The sequence below is a fragment of the Lampris incognitus genome, chromosome 2 (assembly GCF_029633865.1).
Source record: "Lampris incognitus isolate fLamInc1 chromosome 2, fLamInc1.hap2, whole genome shotgun sequence".
NCBI lineage: Eukaryota > Metazoa > Chordata > Actinopteri > Lampriformes > Lampridae > Lampris > Lampris incognitus.
This window is the reverse complement of record NC_079212.1, coordinates 84,631,876-84,647,693: the sequence shown is the minus strand read 5'-3', so window position 1 is coordinate 84,647,693 and position 15,818 is coordinate 84,631,876. Positions and strand designations below refer to the sequence as shown.

The 15,818-nt window shown below is 47.4% G+C and overlaps 1 protein-coding gene across 2 annotated transcripts in view; it reads left to right on the top strand.

Annotated features, from left to right (window-relative positions):
* The window catches only part of LOC130107843 (phosphatidylinositol 5-phosphate 4-kinase type-2 gamma-like), a 42,551-nt gene extending 36,368 nt beyond the window's left edge, over nt 1–6,183 (top strand). For both annotated transcript variants that reach the window (XM_056274619.1, XM_056274618.1), the window contains 4 exons: nt 2,612–2,725; nt 2,830–3,091; nt 4,500–4,603; nt 6,103–6,183. In XM_056274619.1, coding sequence (XP_056130594.1) covers nt 2,612–2,725; nt 2,830–3,091; nt 4,500–4,603; nt 6,103–6,183 — 561 coding nt within the window. The remainder of the gene's footprint in view (nt 1–2,611; nt 2,726–2,829; nt 3,092–4,499; nt 4,604–6,102) is intronic.
* Nucleotides 6,184–15,818: the final 9,635 nt, after the last annotated feature.

Here is a 15,818-nt window from a genome sequence, read left to right as displayed (position 1 = left end):
CATTTCCCATTGTCTGGGTGGCCCTGGCCTGCGGTGCTGGTGCTGGTCAGTCACAGGCTATGTGACCAGGCTTGTCACAATGGTAGCAGCAGTCAGTCGGCCGGGGTGGACGTCGCCTGGATGTTGGAGGCCATTGCCGAGACCGCTGTGGTGGAGGCCAGACTTGGTAGACCTTGTCTGCTTTCTTCTCCTCATGGTCAGCCCCCCTGATGTGTGGTCGGAGGGCAGGGGTCTTCTCCTGGGGAGGCCGCGTGGACAGTACTACCTCAGCCCATTCAGCTTCGCTGAGAGCCCCGCTGAGGGATTGGGGCATGCCGAGGCTAACATGTTGGTGCAGACATTCAGGCGTAAGCCCCCGCAGGAAAGCATGCAGGGCCAGCTCCTCTTTAACGGCTGCATCGAACAGGTCACCAACAGTACCCTCCATGGAAGAGAAGGCTGGAAGCCAAAATCAAAACAGCATGGAGAGATGTTAGACAGTTAACAGAGGTGCAGAAAGGTGTGATGAAAGACACGTCCTGGTTGAAGAAGTACAGCAAGATGTCCATAAGTGAGGCCCTGGAAACTGCCAAACAAAGGCTCACATCTCTGGGCGCCAGGCTGAAGAGATACACTAGAGAAGCAGAAGTCAAAAGAGTAAATGGTCTGTTCCTCAAAGAACCATCCAAAGTGTACTCCCAGCTGAAGGGTAACAAGGGAACAACATCAGACCCACCCAGAGCAGAGACTGAGCGATAATGGAAGGATGTATGGAAAAGGAGGCATCACACAACGCCAATGCCCAGTGACTGGTGGACCTAAGAGAAGACCACAGCAATATCCCAGAACAAGAACCAGTTATCATCACGGTTACCAACATCAAACGAAGGCTCAAACATGAAGAGCTGGACTGTACCAGGGCCTGACATGATTCATGCCTACTGGCTTAAGAAACTAACGGCACTCCATGAATGCCTGGTGACACAGATGAACTGGCTGTTAACGCCAGGGTCTCACCCTGACTGGCTAAGAGAGGGGAGAACAATACTGAACGTGAAGGATCCAAACAAGTGTACAACATCTTCAAACTACCAGCCTCTCCACAACATGGAAGATCCTGTCGGGCATCATAACAGCTAAGCTGAATGGGCGCACAAGTCAATATATGAGCAAAACTCAGAAAGGAATGGGAAACAACACCAGAGGGTCAAAGCATCAGCTACTGGATGATGGAGCAGTCACTAAAATCAGACCGACCACCCGGGCACAGCCTCGATTGACTACAAGAAAGCCTACGATTCAATGCCCCACACATGGGTACTGGAGTGCTTGGCCAACAGGACACTAATAGTCTTCATCAAGAACTCAATGTGGCAGTGGAAAACAACACTAGTGTCCAGCTCAAAGACAATCACACAGGTAACCATCAAATGTGGCATATACCAAGGTGATGCACTGTCCCCGCTGCTGTTCTGCATAGGCCTGAACCCCGTCAGTCAGATCATCACAAAGTGGATATGGATACAGGTTCAGAAGAGGAGTTACCATCAGCCACCTAATATACATGGAAGACATCAAGCTGTATGCCAGGAATGAGTGAGAAATTGACTTGATCAACCTCACCAGGACCTACAGTGATGACATTGGGACATCGTTCGGACTGGACAAGTGCAGATGCAGTTGATGGTGACAAAAAGAGGGAAGGTGGTGAGCACTGAAGGGTTTGAATTACCAGATGGCAGGATAACAGACATACAGGATAGTTACAAGTACCTGGGCATTCCACAGGCAAATGGATACCACAAGGAGACAGCAAGGAGGCCAACTACAGCCAAATACCTCCGTAGAGTGAGGTAGGTCCTGAGGAGCCAGCTCAATGGAAAGAATAAGATCCAAGCCATCAACACATATACGCTACCAGCCATTAGATACCCAGCTGAATAATAAGCTGGTCAAAGGAGGAGGTAAAGGCCACAGATATCAAGACATGGAAACTCCTAACAATGCATGGAGAGTTCCACCCGAAGTCCAGCAGCCTGAGATTGTACAATAAGCGAAAAGATGGGGACCAAGGTTTAGTGAGTGCCACTATCCAGGGTGAAACACGGAACATCCACGAGTATATCAGAAACAGGGCCCCCAAGGACAAACTGCTGAGTGAGTTCCTCAGGCAGCAGAAGACAGGGAGTGTGGAGGAATAAGAAGAGGGGGTATCATGGAAGAATAAGCTCCTCCGTGGGATGTACCATTGACAGATAGAAGATGTGGCTGATATCGAGAAAACCTACCAATGGGCAGAAAAGGCTGGACTGAAGGACTTGCACAGAGGGTCTGATCATAGCAGCACAAGAAGAGGCATTCAGCACCAGATCAGTTGAGGCAGGGGTCTACCACACCAGACAATACCCAAGATGCAGGCTGTGCAAACAAGCCTCTGAGACAGTCCAGTACTTAATAGTAGGGTGTAAAATGCTAGCTGCTTCATCTTGTCTTACTCTGTGGTCATAGTAAATAGGATGGCTGCATATCACTTTCTCTTGAAAAAAATACCAAGTGCCCAGTGTTGTGTATCTGTAATCTTGTGTATTTTTAGTTGATTGTAAGTTTGCTGGCCTTCCCTCTATATCTGCAGGAGAAAGAGTTGCCCACTTATAAAGACGTAGACTTCAGGAATAACATGCAGAAGGTTTATGTGAGTGAGGAGGAGAAGGAGAAGATCATGGATAAACTCAACAGAGATGTGGAGGTAAGACACGAGGCATCTCTGGGATGTGTGTGTAGTTACTGATTTGGTTTGTTTTGGTTTTATTTGTTGCTGTATGCACAGACTCACACACAGAATGTTTTCAGTTTCTGGAGCACATGAGGATTATGGACTACAGCCTGCTGCTGGGTATTCATGATGTGGAACGGGCTGAGAGGGAGGAGGAGAAAGACATGGAGTCCTCCGATGACGAAGAGGAGGATCAGAGTGGCCCTTCTCCTGTCTCCGCTTTCAGCTCCTGTGGCCCTTCACCTGAGGCTATTGCAGGCTACATGAACTCATTCAAGCCCATGGGCCTTGGGGAGTTTGACCCTTATGTGGATGTGTATGCCATTCAGAGTGCTGTAGGTGAGAGAGCCTGGGGTGGCACGGTGGTACAGTGGTTAGCGCGATCGCCTCACAGCAAGAAGGTTCTGGGTTCGAGCCTCAGGGTAGTCCAACCTTGGAGGTCGTCCCGGGTCGTCCTCTGTGTGGAGTTTGCATGTTCTCCCCGTGTCTGTGTGGGTTTCCTCCGGGTGCTCCGGTTTCCTCCCACAGTCCAAAGACATGTAGGTCAGGTGACTTGGCCATACTAAATTGTCCCTAGGTGTGTGTGTGTGTCGGCCCTGTGATGGTCTGGTGGCCTGTCCAGGGTGTCTCCCCGCCCGCCGCCCAATGACGGCTGGGATAGGCTCCAGCATCCCCGCGACCCTGAGAGCAGGATAAGCGGTTTGGATAATGGATGGATGGATGTTGGGAGCCTGACTCTAATGTGGGTAATGATGAGTAGGGCTCAAAGAATTTATTTCAGAACGACAGACAATTAACAAAAATGACCCAAATTAAACGTGGTTGGCTGTAGTCTCGGTGGCATCAGTGGGTGGATGAGGGCAGAAAGTACCAAGTCATTGTTTTCTGATCATGTGTGTTTCAAGGCCTGGCACTCAAGTCTCAAGTCAAGTCCTAAGTCTAAACTTTGACTTTCAAGTCCTAAACACATCGTTATGTGCTCAATCATCCAATTTAATACCATTTTAAAATTTCAGTAAGAGTAATAGTTAATATGCTAAATGTATGCAAATTATGAGTGCTTTTTAAGATTTGCATTAATTACAGCTTGATTCAAAGTGGATCTGTAATAATGGAAACGAGTTGACTGGCTACACACATTACAAAAGCATTTTCTCTTTGGGCTTGGAGAAGGTCTCAAGTCTTCCAAGTCAAAGGGCTCAAGTCCAAGCCAAGCCAAGCCAAGTCATGAGTCACTGCAGTTAAAGTCGAGTTGCAAGTCTTTTTTAAATTTGTCGAGTCTAAAGTCATCAAATTTGTAATTTGAATCTGACACGAGTCCAAGTCATGTGACTCGAGTCCACACCTCTGGAAAGTGCTACTGTGTATGGTGTGACCTAAACTAACAATCCTAAAGTAACTAAACAAACAAAATGTCTCTGGAAAAGCAACCGGGCAGCAGGTCTTTTCTACTTGGGGACACAATGGGCCCATGTGTGGTCCTTCATCACTAACCTGCATCTCAGCTCCACTTACCAAACACCTAAAGCTAGAGCAAAGAGCAGAACAAGGCAAATCGAGCAGAGAGGGAGGGTCCTCACACACAAATAAATCAATTAATATAAAAAGACTGCAGTTGGAGCCACCCTCTGTAGCGCCCCCACTGCTCCTACACCTCCATTTCAAAGCAGAGACTACTAGATGGTGTTGTGAAGCTCAAGGTTACGCTTGACAGACTGACACTGCTGCTCTAAATGCTGTGCTGCAGGTGCATCCCACAGGGAAGTCTATTTTATTGGGATCATCGACGTGCTGACGCAGTATGACACCAAGAAGAAAGCTGCTCATGCTGCTAAAACCGTCAAGCATGGGGTGAGGCATCATCACTATCTTTGGAGGGGATGTGCTATCATCTGGAATCTTGTTCTATTGTTTCCGTTCATTAAGCTGATACATTGTTATATATTATATTATTTTGTTATTATATTGTTCTGGGCGGCACGGTGGCCCAGCGGCTAGCACTGTTGCCTCACAGCAAGACAGTCCTGGGTTCGAACCCCAGGCCGTCCCAGATCACCCTGGGATCTCTTCCTATTGAACTAAGACAAACCAAGTCGCTAGCTTCTTTTAAATCTCGTCTTAAAACTTTTCTCTTTGTGAAAGCTTTTACAAATGTTTGAAATTTTTTCTATTTATTTACACTGTTTTATTTTTACTCCTACTTATTTGGTCTTATTCATTTATTGTTTTTACCTCCTCTTTGCTCATGTCCTTTGGTCTTATTTTCATGTTTGTCTCCTCTGGTTTTATTTCTTTTATAAAGCACTTTATAACATCGTTAAGAAAAGTGCTATGAAAATAAAGTTATTATTATTTTCATTAGATTTCTTCACCCATGGGTGAACAATGGCGTGCCGAAAACTGTCTGGGAAAGAACCAGAGGCCAGGGAATTATTAAGAATTTGCAGAATAACGGGGTAACCAGTAGGAAATACCTCCTTGAGTAGCTTAGTGAGGATGATGTCTAAACTGCAGGAGGGGGAGGACTTCATATGGGAGACTGTACTCTCTAACACTGAAATGTGATGTCTTGAAACTGGGTAAAAGAGGCAGAATTAACACGGGGAATGGAAAGAATGCAAGGGTCAGGCTGGATTTGGGACTTGATATTCTCCACCTTATTTATAAGGCGTCTGCGTGGGTTTTCTGCGGGTGCTCCTGTTTCCCCCACCATCAAAAGGAAACGTGCATGTTAGGGTTTATACTCCTGTCTGTGCCCCTGAGCAAGGCAATGGGAAAAAACTGGAGTTGGTCCCCGGGCGCAGCATCAAGGCGGCAGCCCGCTGCTCCTAGCGACACAGATCACAGCTAGGATGGGTTAATGTGCAGTAACTGAATTTCCCCAAGGGCAGCAATAAAGGAAACTTAAAAGCTTAAACTAGTACTGTAAATGTTGGTTCTCTGGCACACCCACACCCAACAGAACCATTACTGGTGTTATCACCCGCAGCTGTGTTTATCCTGCTATGCTTACATCACAGAGTAACAAGACCAGCCTGCCATGCTTTTAACCCTGACATGGTTTTCAGCTTGTGGATGTGAGCAGACTCACTACATCGGACAAGGGTTTAGTTACTTTTTAATCTCAGAAGTCAAATTTTGCACAGGTGTCCTTAAATCGTCTTGTGTGTGTTAGATTGTGTACATGCTGAGAAACCAGCATGGCTCTGTATGGCGTCCCATGATGCAGCTATGGTCATGTGGCCACATCTCAGCACCTTGCTGAGATGAATGTTGATGTCGGCTGTAAAGAGGTGTGTTATTGTTCTCCCGTGTCTTTCCAATGCACCGACTGTCTGCATGTCTCCCAGGCAGGAGCGGAAATCTCCACGGTCCATCCGGAGCAGTATGCCAGACGCTTCCGGGACTTCATAACAAAGATCTTTGCCTAGTTCAACGATTCCCAGCCTGAACCTCCTTAATCGTCTCCATCAGAGGGCAGTAAGAGGGGAGCTTCATGGTGCTGCTGTGAGCCATCTTCATTCAGCATCAACAGACACACAACATAAACAGCACATGCAGTTTGTTTTTGGTTTTTTTAGATTTAATAAAGAGTACTATAGTTTGTCCATAGATGGAATTGCAGAAGGAAGCAAGACAAAAAGTCTCGCTTGGCAACATAAGGAGGGCAGGAGTCCAAAAATCACCCTTTTCCTGCTGTTAAAGACAGACAGCACCTTTTCAGTTGTATGAACTGTTTGGCTCCATTTTGGCATGTTTTAAGATGAAAATGACAAGATGTGTGCAACTTCTGTCTTTTTGTTTTTATTTTTTTGTTTTGCTTCCAACATGTGACCACGTGACATAAACCAGTAATGAAGCCAATGTAAAGAAAAAGAAAGATGACTGTTCTTTAATAAAAGTTTGGTAGAGCCATATGTGCTTGTTACAATATAAGCATGTTGTTTTTTTTTTTTACTTCCCCCCTTTTTCTCCCCAATTGTGTCTGTCCAATTACCCCACTCTTCCGAGCCGTCCCGGTCGCTGCTCCACCCCCTCTGCTGACCCCGGGTGGGCTGCAGACTACCACATGCCCCCTCCGATACATGTGGAGGCGCCAGCCGCTTCTTTTCACCTGACAGTGAGGAGTTTCACCAGGGGGACGGAGCGCGTGGGAGGATCATGCTTCCCCCCCCCCTCAGTTCCCCCTCCCCCCCGAACAGGCGCCCCGACCAACCAGAGGAGGCGCTAGTGCAGCGACCAGGACACATACCCACATCCGGCTTTACCACCCGCAGACACGGCCAATTGCGTCTGTAGGGACGCCCGACCAAGCCGGAGGCAACACGTGGATTCAAACCGCCGATCCCCGTGTTGGTAGGCAACAGAATAGACCGCCACGCCACCCGGACGCCCCCAGCATGTTTTAAACCCTTAATAACACGGTAATTAGTAATAATGCCAGTAACTCAAAACACCGAGTAAGCTATTGGTCCATTAGACACGCGAATGAAAAAAAGACAAGAAGTGAGTAATAATAATTTGCTAAATTCGTTAAAATGTCTACATTAATCTAAAACATAATGGAGAATTAACTTAAATGAGAACTTAAATGAGAACTTAAAGATACCCAATATTTTTTTTGTAACCAGTGAAATATCTTTGATTTATATTCAAAGTATGCTAATATACATGTAGGCTAACCACGTGGGTTTTCAGACCATATGTGAGTTAGAGTAGAAGTTAGAGTAGAAGTCAGAGTACAAGTCAGAGTAGAAGTTAGAGTACAAGTCAGAGTACAAGTCAGAGTAGAAGTTAGGGTAGAAGTCAGAGTAGAAGTTAGAGTAGAAGTTAGGGTAGAAGTCAGAGTAGACGTTAGAGTAGAAGTTAGAGTAGAAGCCTGTCTGTCTCTGTGAAGGAAACAAAGCCCGTTAGGAACACGTACAGGGTTCTAACAACAGCCTTACAAGAACACTCTAACTTCTGCTCTCCAATAGCAAACCAGTATACTCACAGCAGTCGTGTAGAAATGAAGTTATTGTCCGGGTGGCGTAGCGGTCTATTCCGTTGCCTACCAACACGGGGATCCCAGTTCGAATCCCCGTGTTACCTCCGGCTTGGTCGGGTGTCCCTACAGACACAATTGGCCGTGTCTGCGGGTGGGAAGCCGGATGTGGGTATGTGTCCTGGTCACTGCACTAGCGCCTCCTCTGGTCGGTCGGGGCGCCTGTTCGGGGGGGGGGGGGCAGGGGGAAATAGCGTGATCCTCCCACGCGCTATGTCCCCCTGGTGAAACTCCTCACTGTCAGGTGAAAAGAAGCGATTGGTGACTCCACATGTATGGGAGGAGACATGTGGTAGTCTGCAGCCCTCCCCGGATCGGCAGAGGGGGTGGAGCAGAGACCGGGACGGCTCAGAAGAGTGGGGTAACTGGCCGGATATAATTGGGGAGAAAAGGGGGGAGGGAGTAAATAAAGTTATTGAGCACTTTAACTGGACCTGACAATTTGTCGGCTTCGTGTCCTCCGCTTCAACGTGAGCCTTAGACTTCAAAGGGTCCCCGTGCTTTGGAAGACGTCCTGCCTCGTTCCTGTGCCTAAAACGCCATGTCCCAGGGGCTCCAAGGACTACAGACTGGTAGCATTGACCTCCCACATTATGAAGACCCTGGAAAGACTCATCCTGGAGCAGCTTTGGCCCACGGTCAAGTCGCACTTAGACCCCTCCAATTCACCTAGCAGCCCTGACTGGGAGTTGAGGATACCACCATTTACCTGCTTAACTGGGCCTACACCCACCTGGATAAGCCAGCAAGCACTGAGGGACATGTTCTCTGACTTCTCTAGTGCCTTCAACACCATCCGGCTGGCTCTAGAGGGTGAGAAGCTGACAGCAATGCGGGTAGAGGCCCTCGTTTTGTCCTGGATTGTTGACTACCTTACTGGTAGACCACAGTATGTGCACTTGTAACACTGTGTGTCAAACAGAGTGGTCAGCAACACTGGGGCTCCACTGGGGACGGTCCTGTCTCCCTTTCTTTTACCCTCTACACCACGGACTTCAACTACCACACAGAGTCCTGCCATCTTCAGAAGTTCTCTGATGACTCTGCTATAGTCGGATACATCAGTAAGGGCGAGGAGGCCGAGTACAGGGCTGTGGTGGGAAACTGAGCGGAACCATCTGCAGCTCAACATGACTAAGACAAAGGAGCCAATTGTTGATCTGAGGAGGGACATGACACTGACACCAGTCAGTGCGGACACTGTGGAATACTACAAGTACCTGGGGGTGTATATAGACAATAAACTGGACTGGGCTAAGAACACTGATGCCCTCTACAAGAAGGGACAGAGCCACCTTTACTTTTTGAGGAGGCTGAGGGCCTTCAAAATCTGCCAGACAATGCTCAGGATGTGGTATGAGTCTGTGGTGGCCAGTGCTCTCCTGTTTGCTGTTGTGTGTTGGGGCATTAGATTGAGGGTAGCGGATGCAAACAGGCTCAATAAACTGATCCGCAAGGCCGGTGATGTTGTGGGGGGTGGAGCTGGACTATCTGGTGGCAATTTCTAAGAGGAGGACGCTGTTGAACTTATGTGCCATCATGGACAATGTCTCCCACCCACTTCATGACGTGCTGGTCGGGCACAGGAGTACTTTTAGTAATGGACTCATTCTGCTGAAAAGCACTACAGAGCGCCACAGGAGGTCATTCCTGCCTGTGGCCATCAAACTTTACAACTCCTCCCTCAGAGTGTCAGTTAATGGTCATTGGACTGGCCCTTCCACTTGTTTGACCCCGTCAGGTGTTTGTGCTGTTTGGTTCATGCTGCAGTAATACGGTATAGATAGGGTGTTATATGCTGGAGCATGGTGCACATATGTTTACATTTATTCTTATTTCTATTTCTTATTTTATCTTCTATTTCTATTTATCTCTATTTTCATGTTATGTTGTATCTTGCTAGTTTTTCTTTACTAGAGCGTGAGTGTCTGTAATAGGACCCAATTTCCCCTCGGGAATTAATAAAGTATTTCTGATTCTGATGTCTCTATAAGGGTTTGTCAAACCATGGAAACTAAGTGTGATGATTTGATAAGGATCTTGCATTGTTGGTATTAAGTCAGTGACCAATGGGGTCCGACAAGGTGGACAACTGTCACCTGTTCTATTCAATGTGTATATGGATGATCTCTCTAAAAAGTTAAAAGAATGCAAGACTCGCTGTATGGTGGGGGATAGTCTTATTAACCATCTGATGTACGCTGATGACTTAGTCCTCCTGTCTCTTTGCAATGCTGGCCAACAGCAACTGCTCAGAGTCAGTTCAGGTTAAGGTGCGCAGCATGACATTAAATTTAACTCTGAAAAGAGTGTTGTCATGATTGCTAAAACCAAGGAGGCTCAGAAGCAACATGTTCCTTCATTGTTCTTGGCAGAACAAGCAGCAACTGTGGTGAACACAGTAAGATATCTGGCTCACATCATCAGGAATGATCTATGTGATGACGATGATGTGCAGCGCCAGTGTTGCAGACTGTATGCACAAGCCAATATGCTGGCACGCACGTGTCATATGTGTACAGATGATGTTAAAACTGCTCTTTTGAGGGCCTACTGTACCGCACTCTATACTGCCCACTTGTGGTGCAGTTCTAGCAAAGCAACAATGAGGAAGCTGCAGGTAGCACATAATGATGCCTTCAGAGTCTTGCTCAAGCTTCCAAGATGGACAAGTGCAGGTCATGTGTTTGTGACTAGTAATGTTCCCACTTTTCATGCTGTGTTGAGGAATTTATGCTCAAATTCATGTGCCGATTAATTGATTCCAAGAACGTAATGATAATGCTGTTACACTGTGGGCTTGTGAGCTGCTGTTGGCTATGTTATTGTTTGTTGTCCTGTGTTGTGTTTTTGTTTGTTTTTGTTGTTTTTTTTAATATGGACCTACCAATGTGTCTGAATAAAGTAAGATTTGACATGAGTCAAGAAACCGTGTCTACAGTCATCTCGAATCAGACAGAATTAACCTCCATTTTTACAGAAATAGTTGATGCACGTGTACATCGGCAAGGAATTGGTCTTTTGCAATAGAAAGCGAAAGTTATATTTGTGAATGCTGGGAGAGACCCGTCACCCCCCACCCCACACACACACACACACACACAATCTACAAAAAAAATGCACCACGTGTTGGACAGTAGCCTAATTCTTTTAATAACCAATGCTCAGTGAATCACTGTATGGGTAAAAAAATACAAATGGAAGGATGTGCTCACATCACAGACATGTACAACCAGTGGAAGTTTTCAAGTTAAAACAATGATTAAAAAATACTGCAGGGGTTGCCAGGTCTTTCAGGCTCGATTCTGCAAAACCATCACGTAGCTCGTCTTCATATTAAAACACATTTGTGACATGTGTATGGATGTTGTCATCACAAAGCCAAATGTAGAAGAAGTCTCACAAGTCTGAGAGCTCTTGGGTTCATCTATGACTAGTTCGCTTGTAAAAGTGGAATAACGTTAGTATGGTGAAATGATCAGGCGACGCACCAAATCTGTGTTAGCAGGACTTCAGATTGTACACCTTAACATCTGAGGAAACACGTGTTTTACAGCTCCTCGTGGGAAACATTCATTCAAAATCAAGGCGTTTCATTTGTCGGTTTCCATGACAGCATATTTGCGAGGACAAAAGCTGAGCCCAGACTGCTTAAACTACAAACTGCAGTCGTTGATGTCGAGACTTTAACCAACAGAAACCGAGCAGTTGTAAAACTCTGAGCAGGTTTACCCTTAGTACTGTCTGCAGAACCTCCTGTACAGTTCAGATCATACAACCATCGTGAAGATGGAGTTTTCTATTTCTGCAGTTGTATTACTAGTATTTCACCAACGCGTTTCTATACAATCATGTTTGATTATTTATTAAAATATCACGCCACCCCCACACATATCCCCATGGGGGGGGGGGGTGTTAAAAAGACTAACAGCATCTTTTCAGCGTGGATCTCTGGCCCGGTGACTGTTTGTGCTAGATAAAACACACTTTATACATTCTACATGTTCAGTAAAAGAGACAAACTGTCTTTGACAATTAGATTCAAAGGACTTCGAGACAGACTGAGACTGACAGAAGACAGAAACTACCTGTTATGTATCTAGTAGTCAGTGTTTCCCCTGGGATGTTGTCCAGCAGCAGTGCTGTTGAGCCACCGAGTGTCCACCAGCACACCACGCCAGCCCTTATCCACACGCCTCACAATAGCTTCACATTTCAGCATTTTTCCTAGGATTGTGTGCACGTATTTGGCATGGGCTTGGAGGTCCTCCCCCAAGAACATTTTATGTTTTTCATTAAAAAATATGCGATTTCACATCATTTCAGACCATTATTATTTCTGTGTACAAAAAGTTGGAAAATCTAGAGCAAATAATAAATAAACAACACCCAAAAAGCTCTAAGACAAAACTTGCTAGAGAAGTCCAGTGGAGATCAACTCATTAGATGTGGGTAAAGTCATTTGATGCTCTCCACATTGATTTTACATTCATTCAGCTTAGGTGGTGCCCAAAACGGCTTGGGTGCTGCGCTTTAAGCTTGATTTATGTGACAAAGTGGGTGAGAATACAACCATTTGTCCCATCATCTCAGCTGGTACCAGGTGTTGGCTTTCCTTGCCACAGTGGTGCAGCCTAAACTCAGGTGCTGCTGATCAACTCAAGGAGTATTTAAGCAGTAGCTTTGGAGTTGTTAGTGGGCGGCAGGATGTCAGGGTGTAGATGTGTGCATGAGATGTTCCAATCATTATGATCACTCCGGTCAGGCTTCCCCACATTTGGTGGCAGCAGTGGGATCCAGGCCAGTAGGAAGCAGTGAAGGAAGTGCCAGCTGGAGAGAGGAGACTTCAGGTGGCTAGTGTGCCTGGGGTTCATGGTATCCTTGACCAGCACGGGGCAAGAGTCAACTGCCAGATCAACCAGGTTGTGCTGAACTGTCCAGTCTTTGGCGACCTGGTGCAGAAGCAGTCTGACAGGGGTGCCAGGATGGAGCAGGAAGGCAAGCAGCAGGAGCAGAGGTGGAATCAAGTCCAGCAGCAGTGTGCCCAGCTTCAGCAGGGGGTGCAGGAGGACCATCAGGAGTGTCCACAGCTGTTGGAAGGTGCAGCAACCATTTCTAACTCCTCCGCCAAGTTCAAGGCAGAAGACTCGAACAACCAGGCTGTTCAGGAGAGGCCTGATGCCCAACCATTGGGGGTGTCCAGTGGGGAACATTTCAGTCAGGTGAGGCTCCTTTACTGGAGAGGTCAAAGGATTCAGGATGTTGTTGACTTTGTCCCGTGACTCTGAGGAGTAACGGTCTTGGGGGGGGGGGGGGGGGGTGAAAGTGTGGGGAAGCCTGGCCTGAGTGGTCATAACAATTGGAACATCTCATGCACACATCTACACCCTGACATCCTGCCACCCACTAACAACTCCAAAGCTACTGCTTAAATACTCCTTGAGTTGATCAGCAGCACCTGAGTTTAGGCTGCAGCACTGTGGCAAGGAAAGCCAACACCTGGTACCAGCTGAGATGATGGGACAAATGGTTGTGTTCTCAGCCACGTTGTCACAATTTATCCCTCTGTGTAGAGCCTATGCAAGTGGCCTACACCGTTGTGAGCATTCATACTTGTGCGCTGGTGTGTCTGCGTTGCTCTGCAATTACACCACCAAAACGCTAGTTGACGGTGGGGTTTCTATGCAACCGTGAGTTTCTTAGAGAGTAGAAGTTTCTTTGTGTACTTCAAACAATGGTGACTGAAACTGAACGGATCATGTTGCCGTTCGAGCTAATAAATATTGAACAACGGTTACTTTTACTGAAATTCATGCAACGCAGAAAAGACAGAAGACGTAGGAGGAGATGGCGTGTACGACCATTGAACCAACTGAGGCAGACTGAAAGGGAATTTTCTGTGCTTGTCCGGCCACTGAGAGACCTGGACGAGGAAATGCGATTCTTTTTTTTTTCTCTCTAATTGTACTTGGCCAATTAGCCCAGTCTTCCGTGCTGTCCAGTCGCTGCTCCACCCCCTCTGCCAATCCAGGGGAGGGCTGCAGACTACCACATGCCTCCTCGGATACATGTGGAGTCACCAGCCGCTTCTTTTCACCTGACAGTGAGGAGTTTCACCAGGGGACGTAGCGCGTGGAAGGATCACGCTATTCCCCCCAGTCCCCCCTCCCTCCTGAACAGGCGCTCCAACCGACCAGAGGAGGCGCTAGTGCAACGACCAGGACACACCCACATCCAGCTTCCCACCCATAGACACGGCCAATTTTGTCTGTAGGGACGCCCGACCAAGCCGGAGGTTACACAGGATTCCAACCACCAATCCCCATGTTGGTAGGCAACAGAATAGACCGCCACGCCACCTGGATGCCTGGAAATGCAATTCTACCACGTGGACCAATCACAGTTGTTGCAGTCTGCGTCGCTGCCACGTGTAGTTACATTTCCGGGTAGGGTACGCGGCTACGCCTTGCAAAAGCAGTACCTACGGCATAGATTCTACGCCTAAGGACAGATTGGCCTCTACTGTACTTTTACTGTCAGACACACTGTAGCCTCTACTGTACTTTTACTGTCAGACACACTGTAGCCTCTAGTGTACTTTTACTGTGAGGCACACTGTAGCCTCTACTGTACTTTTACTGTCAGACACACTGTAGCCTCTAGTGTACTTTTACTGTCAGACACATTGTAGCCTCTACTGCACTTTCACTGTCAGACCCACTGTAGCCTCTACTGTACTTTTACTGCGAACCCTTTCCTCTGCTCCGCTCGCATTCACCGTCACGTTTCTGCCACTCGCTCAACCACACACTTTCCACACCACCCTGTTCCTTAGAGGAGCTACGTAACTCTGATAACAGCACCTTTCACGCAGATGTCCTGTGAAGAATGAGGAGCGGGAGGATTCTGGGATTTGAAATGCTAGTCAATGACTCATAATTCCACGCTAACGTATAGGGTATTATCGTGTTTGCAGAATGTGCGAGTTAATGATCGTGTGAATTTTTTTGTTGTTGATTTTTTTTTTCCTCCTCAATTGTAACCCTCCATTTACCCCATTCTCTTGAGCTGTCCAGTTGCTGCTCCACCCCATCTGCTGATCCGGGGAGGGCTGCAGACTACCACATGCCTCCTCCCATACATGTGGAGTCACCAGCCGCTTCTTTTCACCTGACAGTGAGGAGTTTCACCAGGGGGACGTAGCGTGTGGGAGGATCACGCTATTCCCCCCAGTCCCCCCTCCGCCCCGCCCCGAACCGAACCGAACAGAACAGGCGCCCTAAGGAGGTGCTAGTGCAGAGACCATGACACATACCCACATCCGGCTTTACCACCCGCAGACACGGCCAATTGTGTCTGTAGGGACGCCCGAACAAGCTGGAGGTAACACGGGGATTTGAACCGCCGATCCCCATGTTGGCAGGCAACGGAATAGACCGCTACGTCACCCGGACGCCCCCAGTCGTGTGAAATTTTAGCAGCGGCGCTCATAATTCTGCAGCGGGGGAAACACTGAATAGTAAATTATTGCAGTCGTTTCCTCAGTTGTATGTGGAACATGAATCCTCATCACGCAGTGTGAAGAGCAGCTCGTGGCTCGTGGACGTGGCCGCTGGAGCATCTTGGTGTAAATCTATTTGTCCGTTTCACTGTCTGTTTATAAAGTCAAAAAAACAGGGAAAAGAAACACTTTTTTTCTTTTCTTGGAACGACGTACTCAGATCTGTGGTTAGCCTTCGCCATTTGCAGTAGGGACTTGCTAACCTGCTGGCCAACCTCCACCCTGACACAAACTGTCAAAACTGTACCCCAGCAGCAGCTTGCTCTCGTCGGTCCTGTGGTCTACAAGACACCAGTTTATCGATAATATTTCAGTGAACACTGCGGGGGCGAAGCCACATGCTCTGTACTGGCGTGCATGCGCGCGCACACACACACACACACACACACACACACACACAGACACAAACACAGAGACACACACACACACACAGACACACACTGCACCACACCATACTGTGA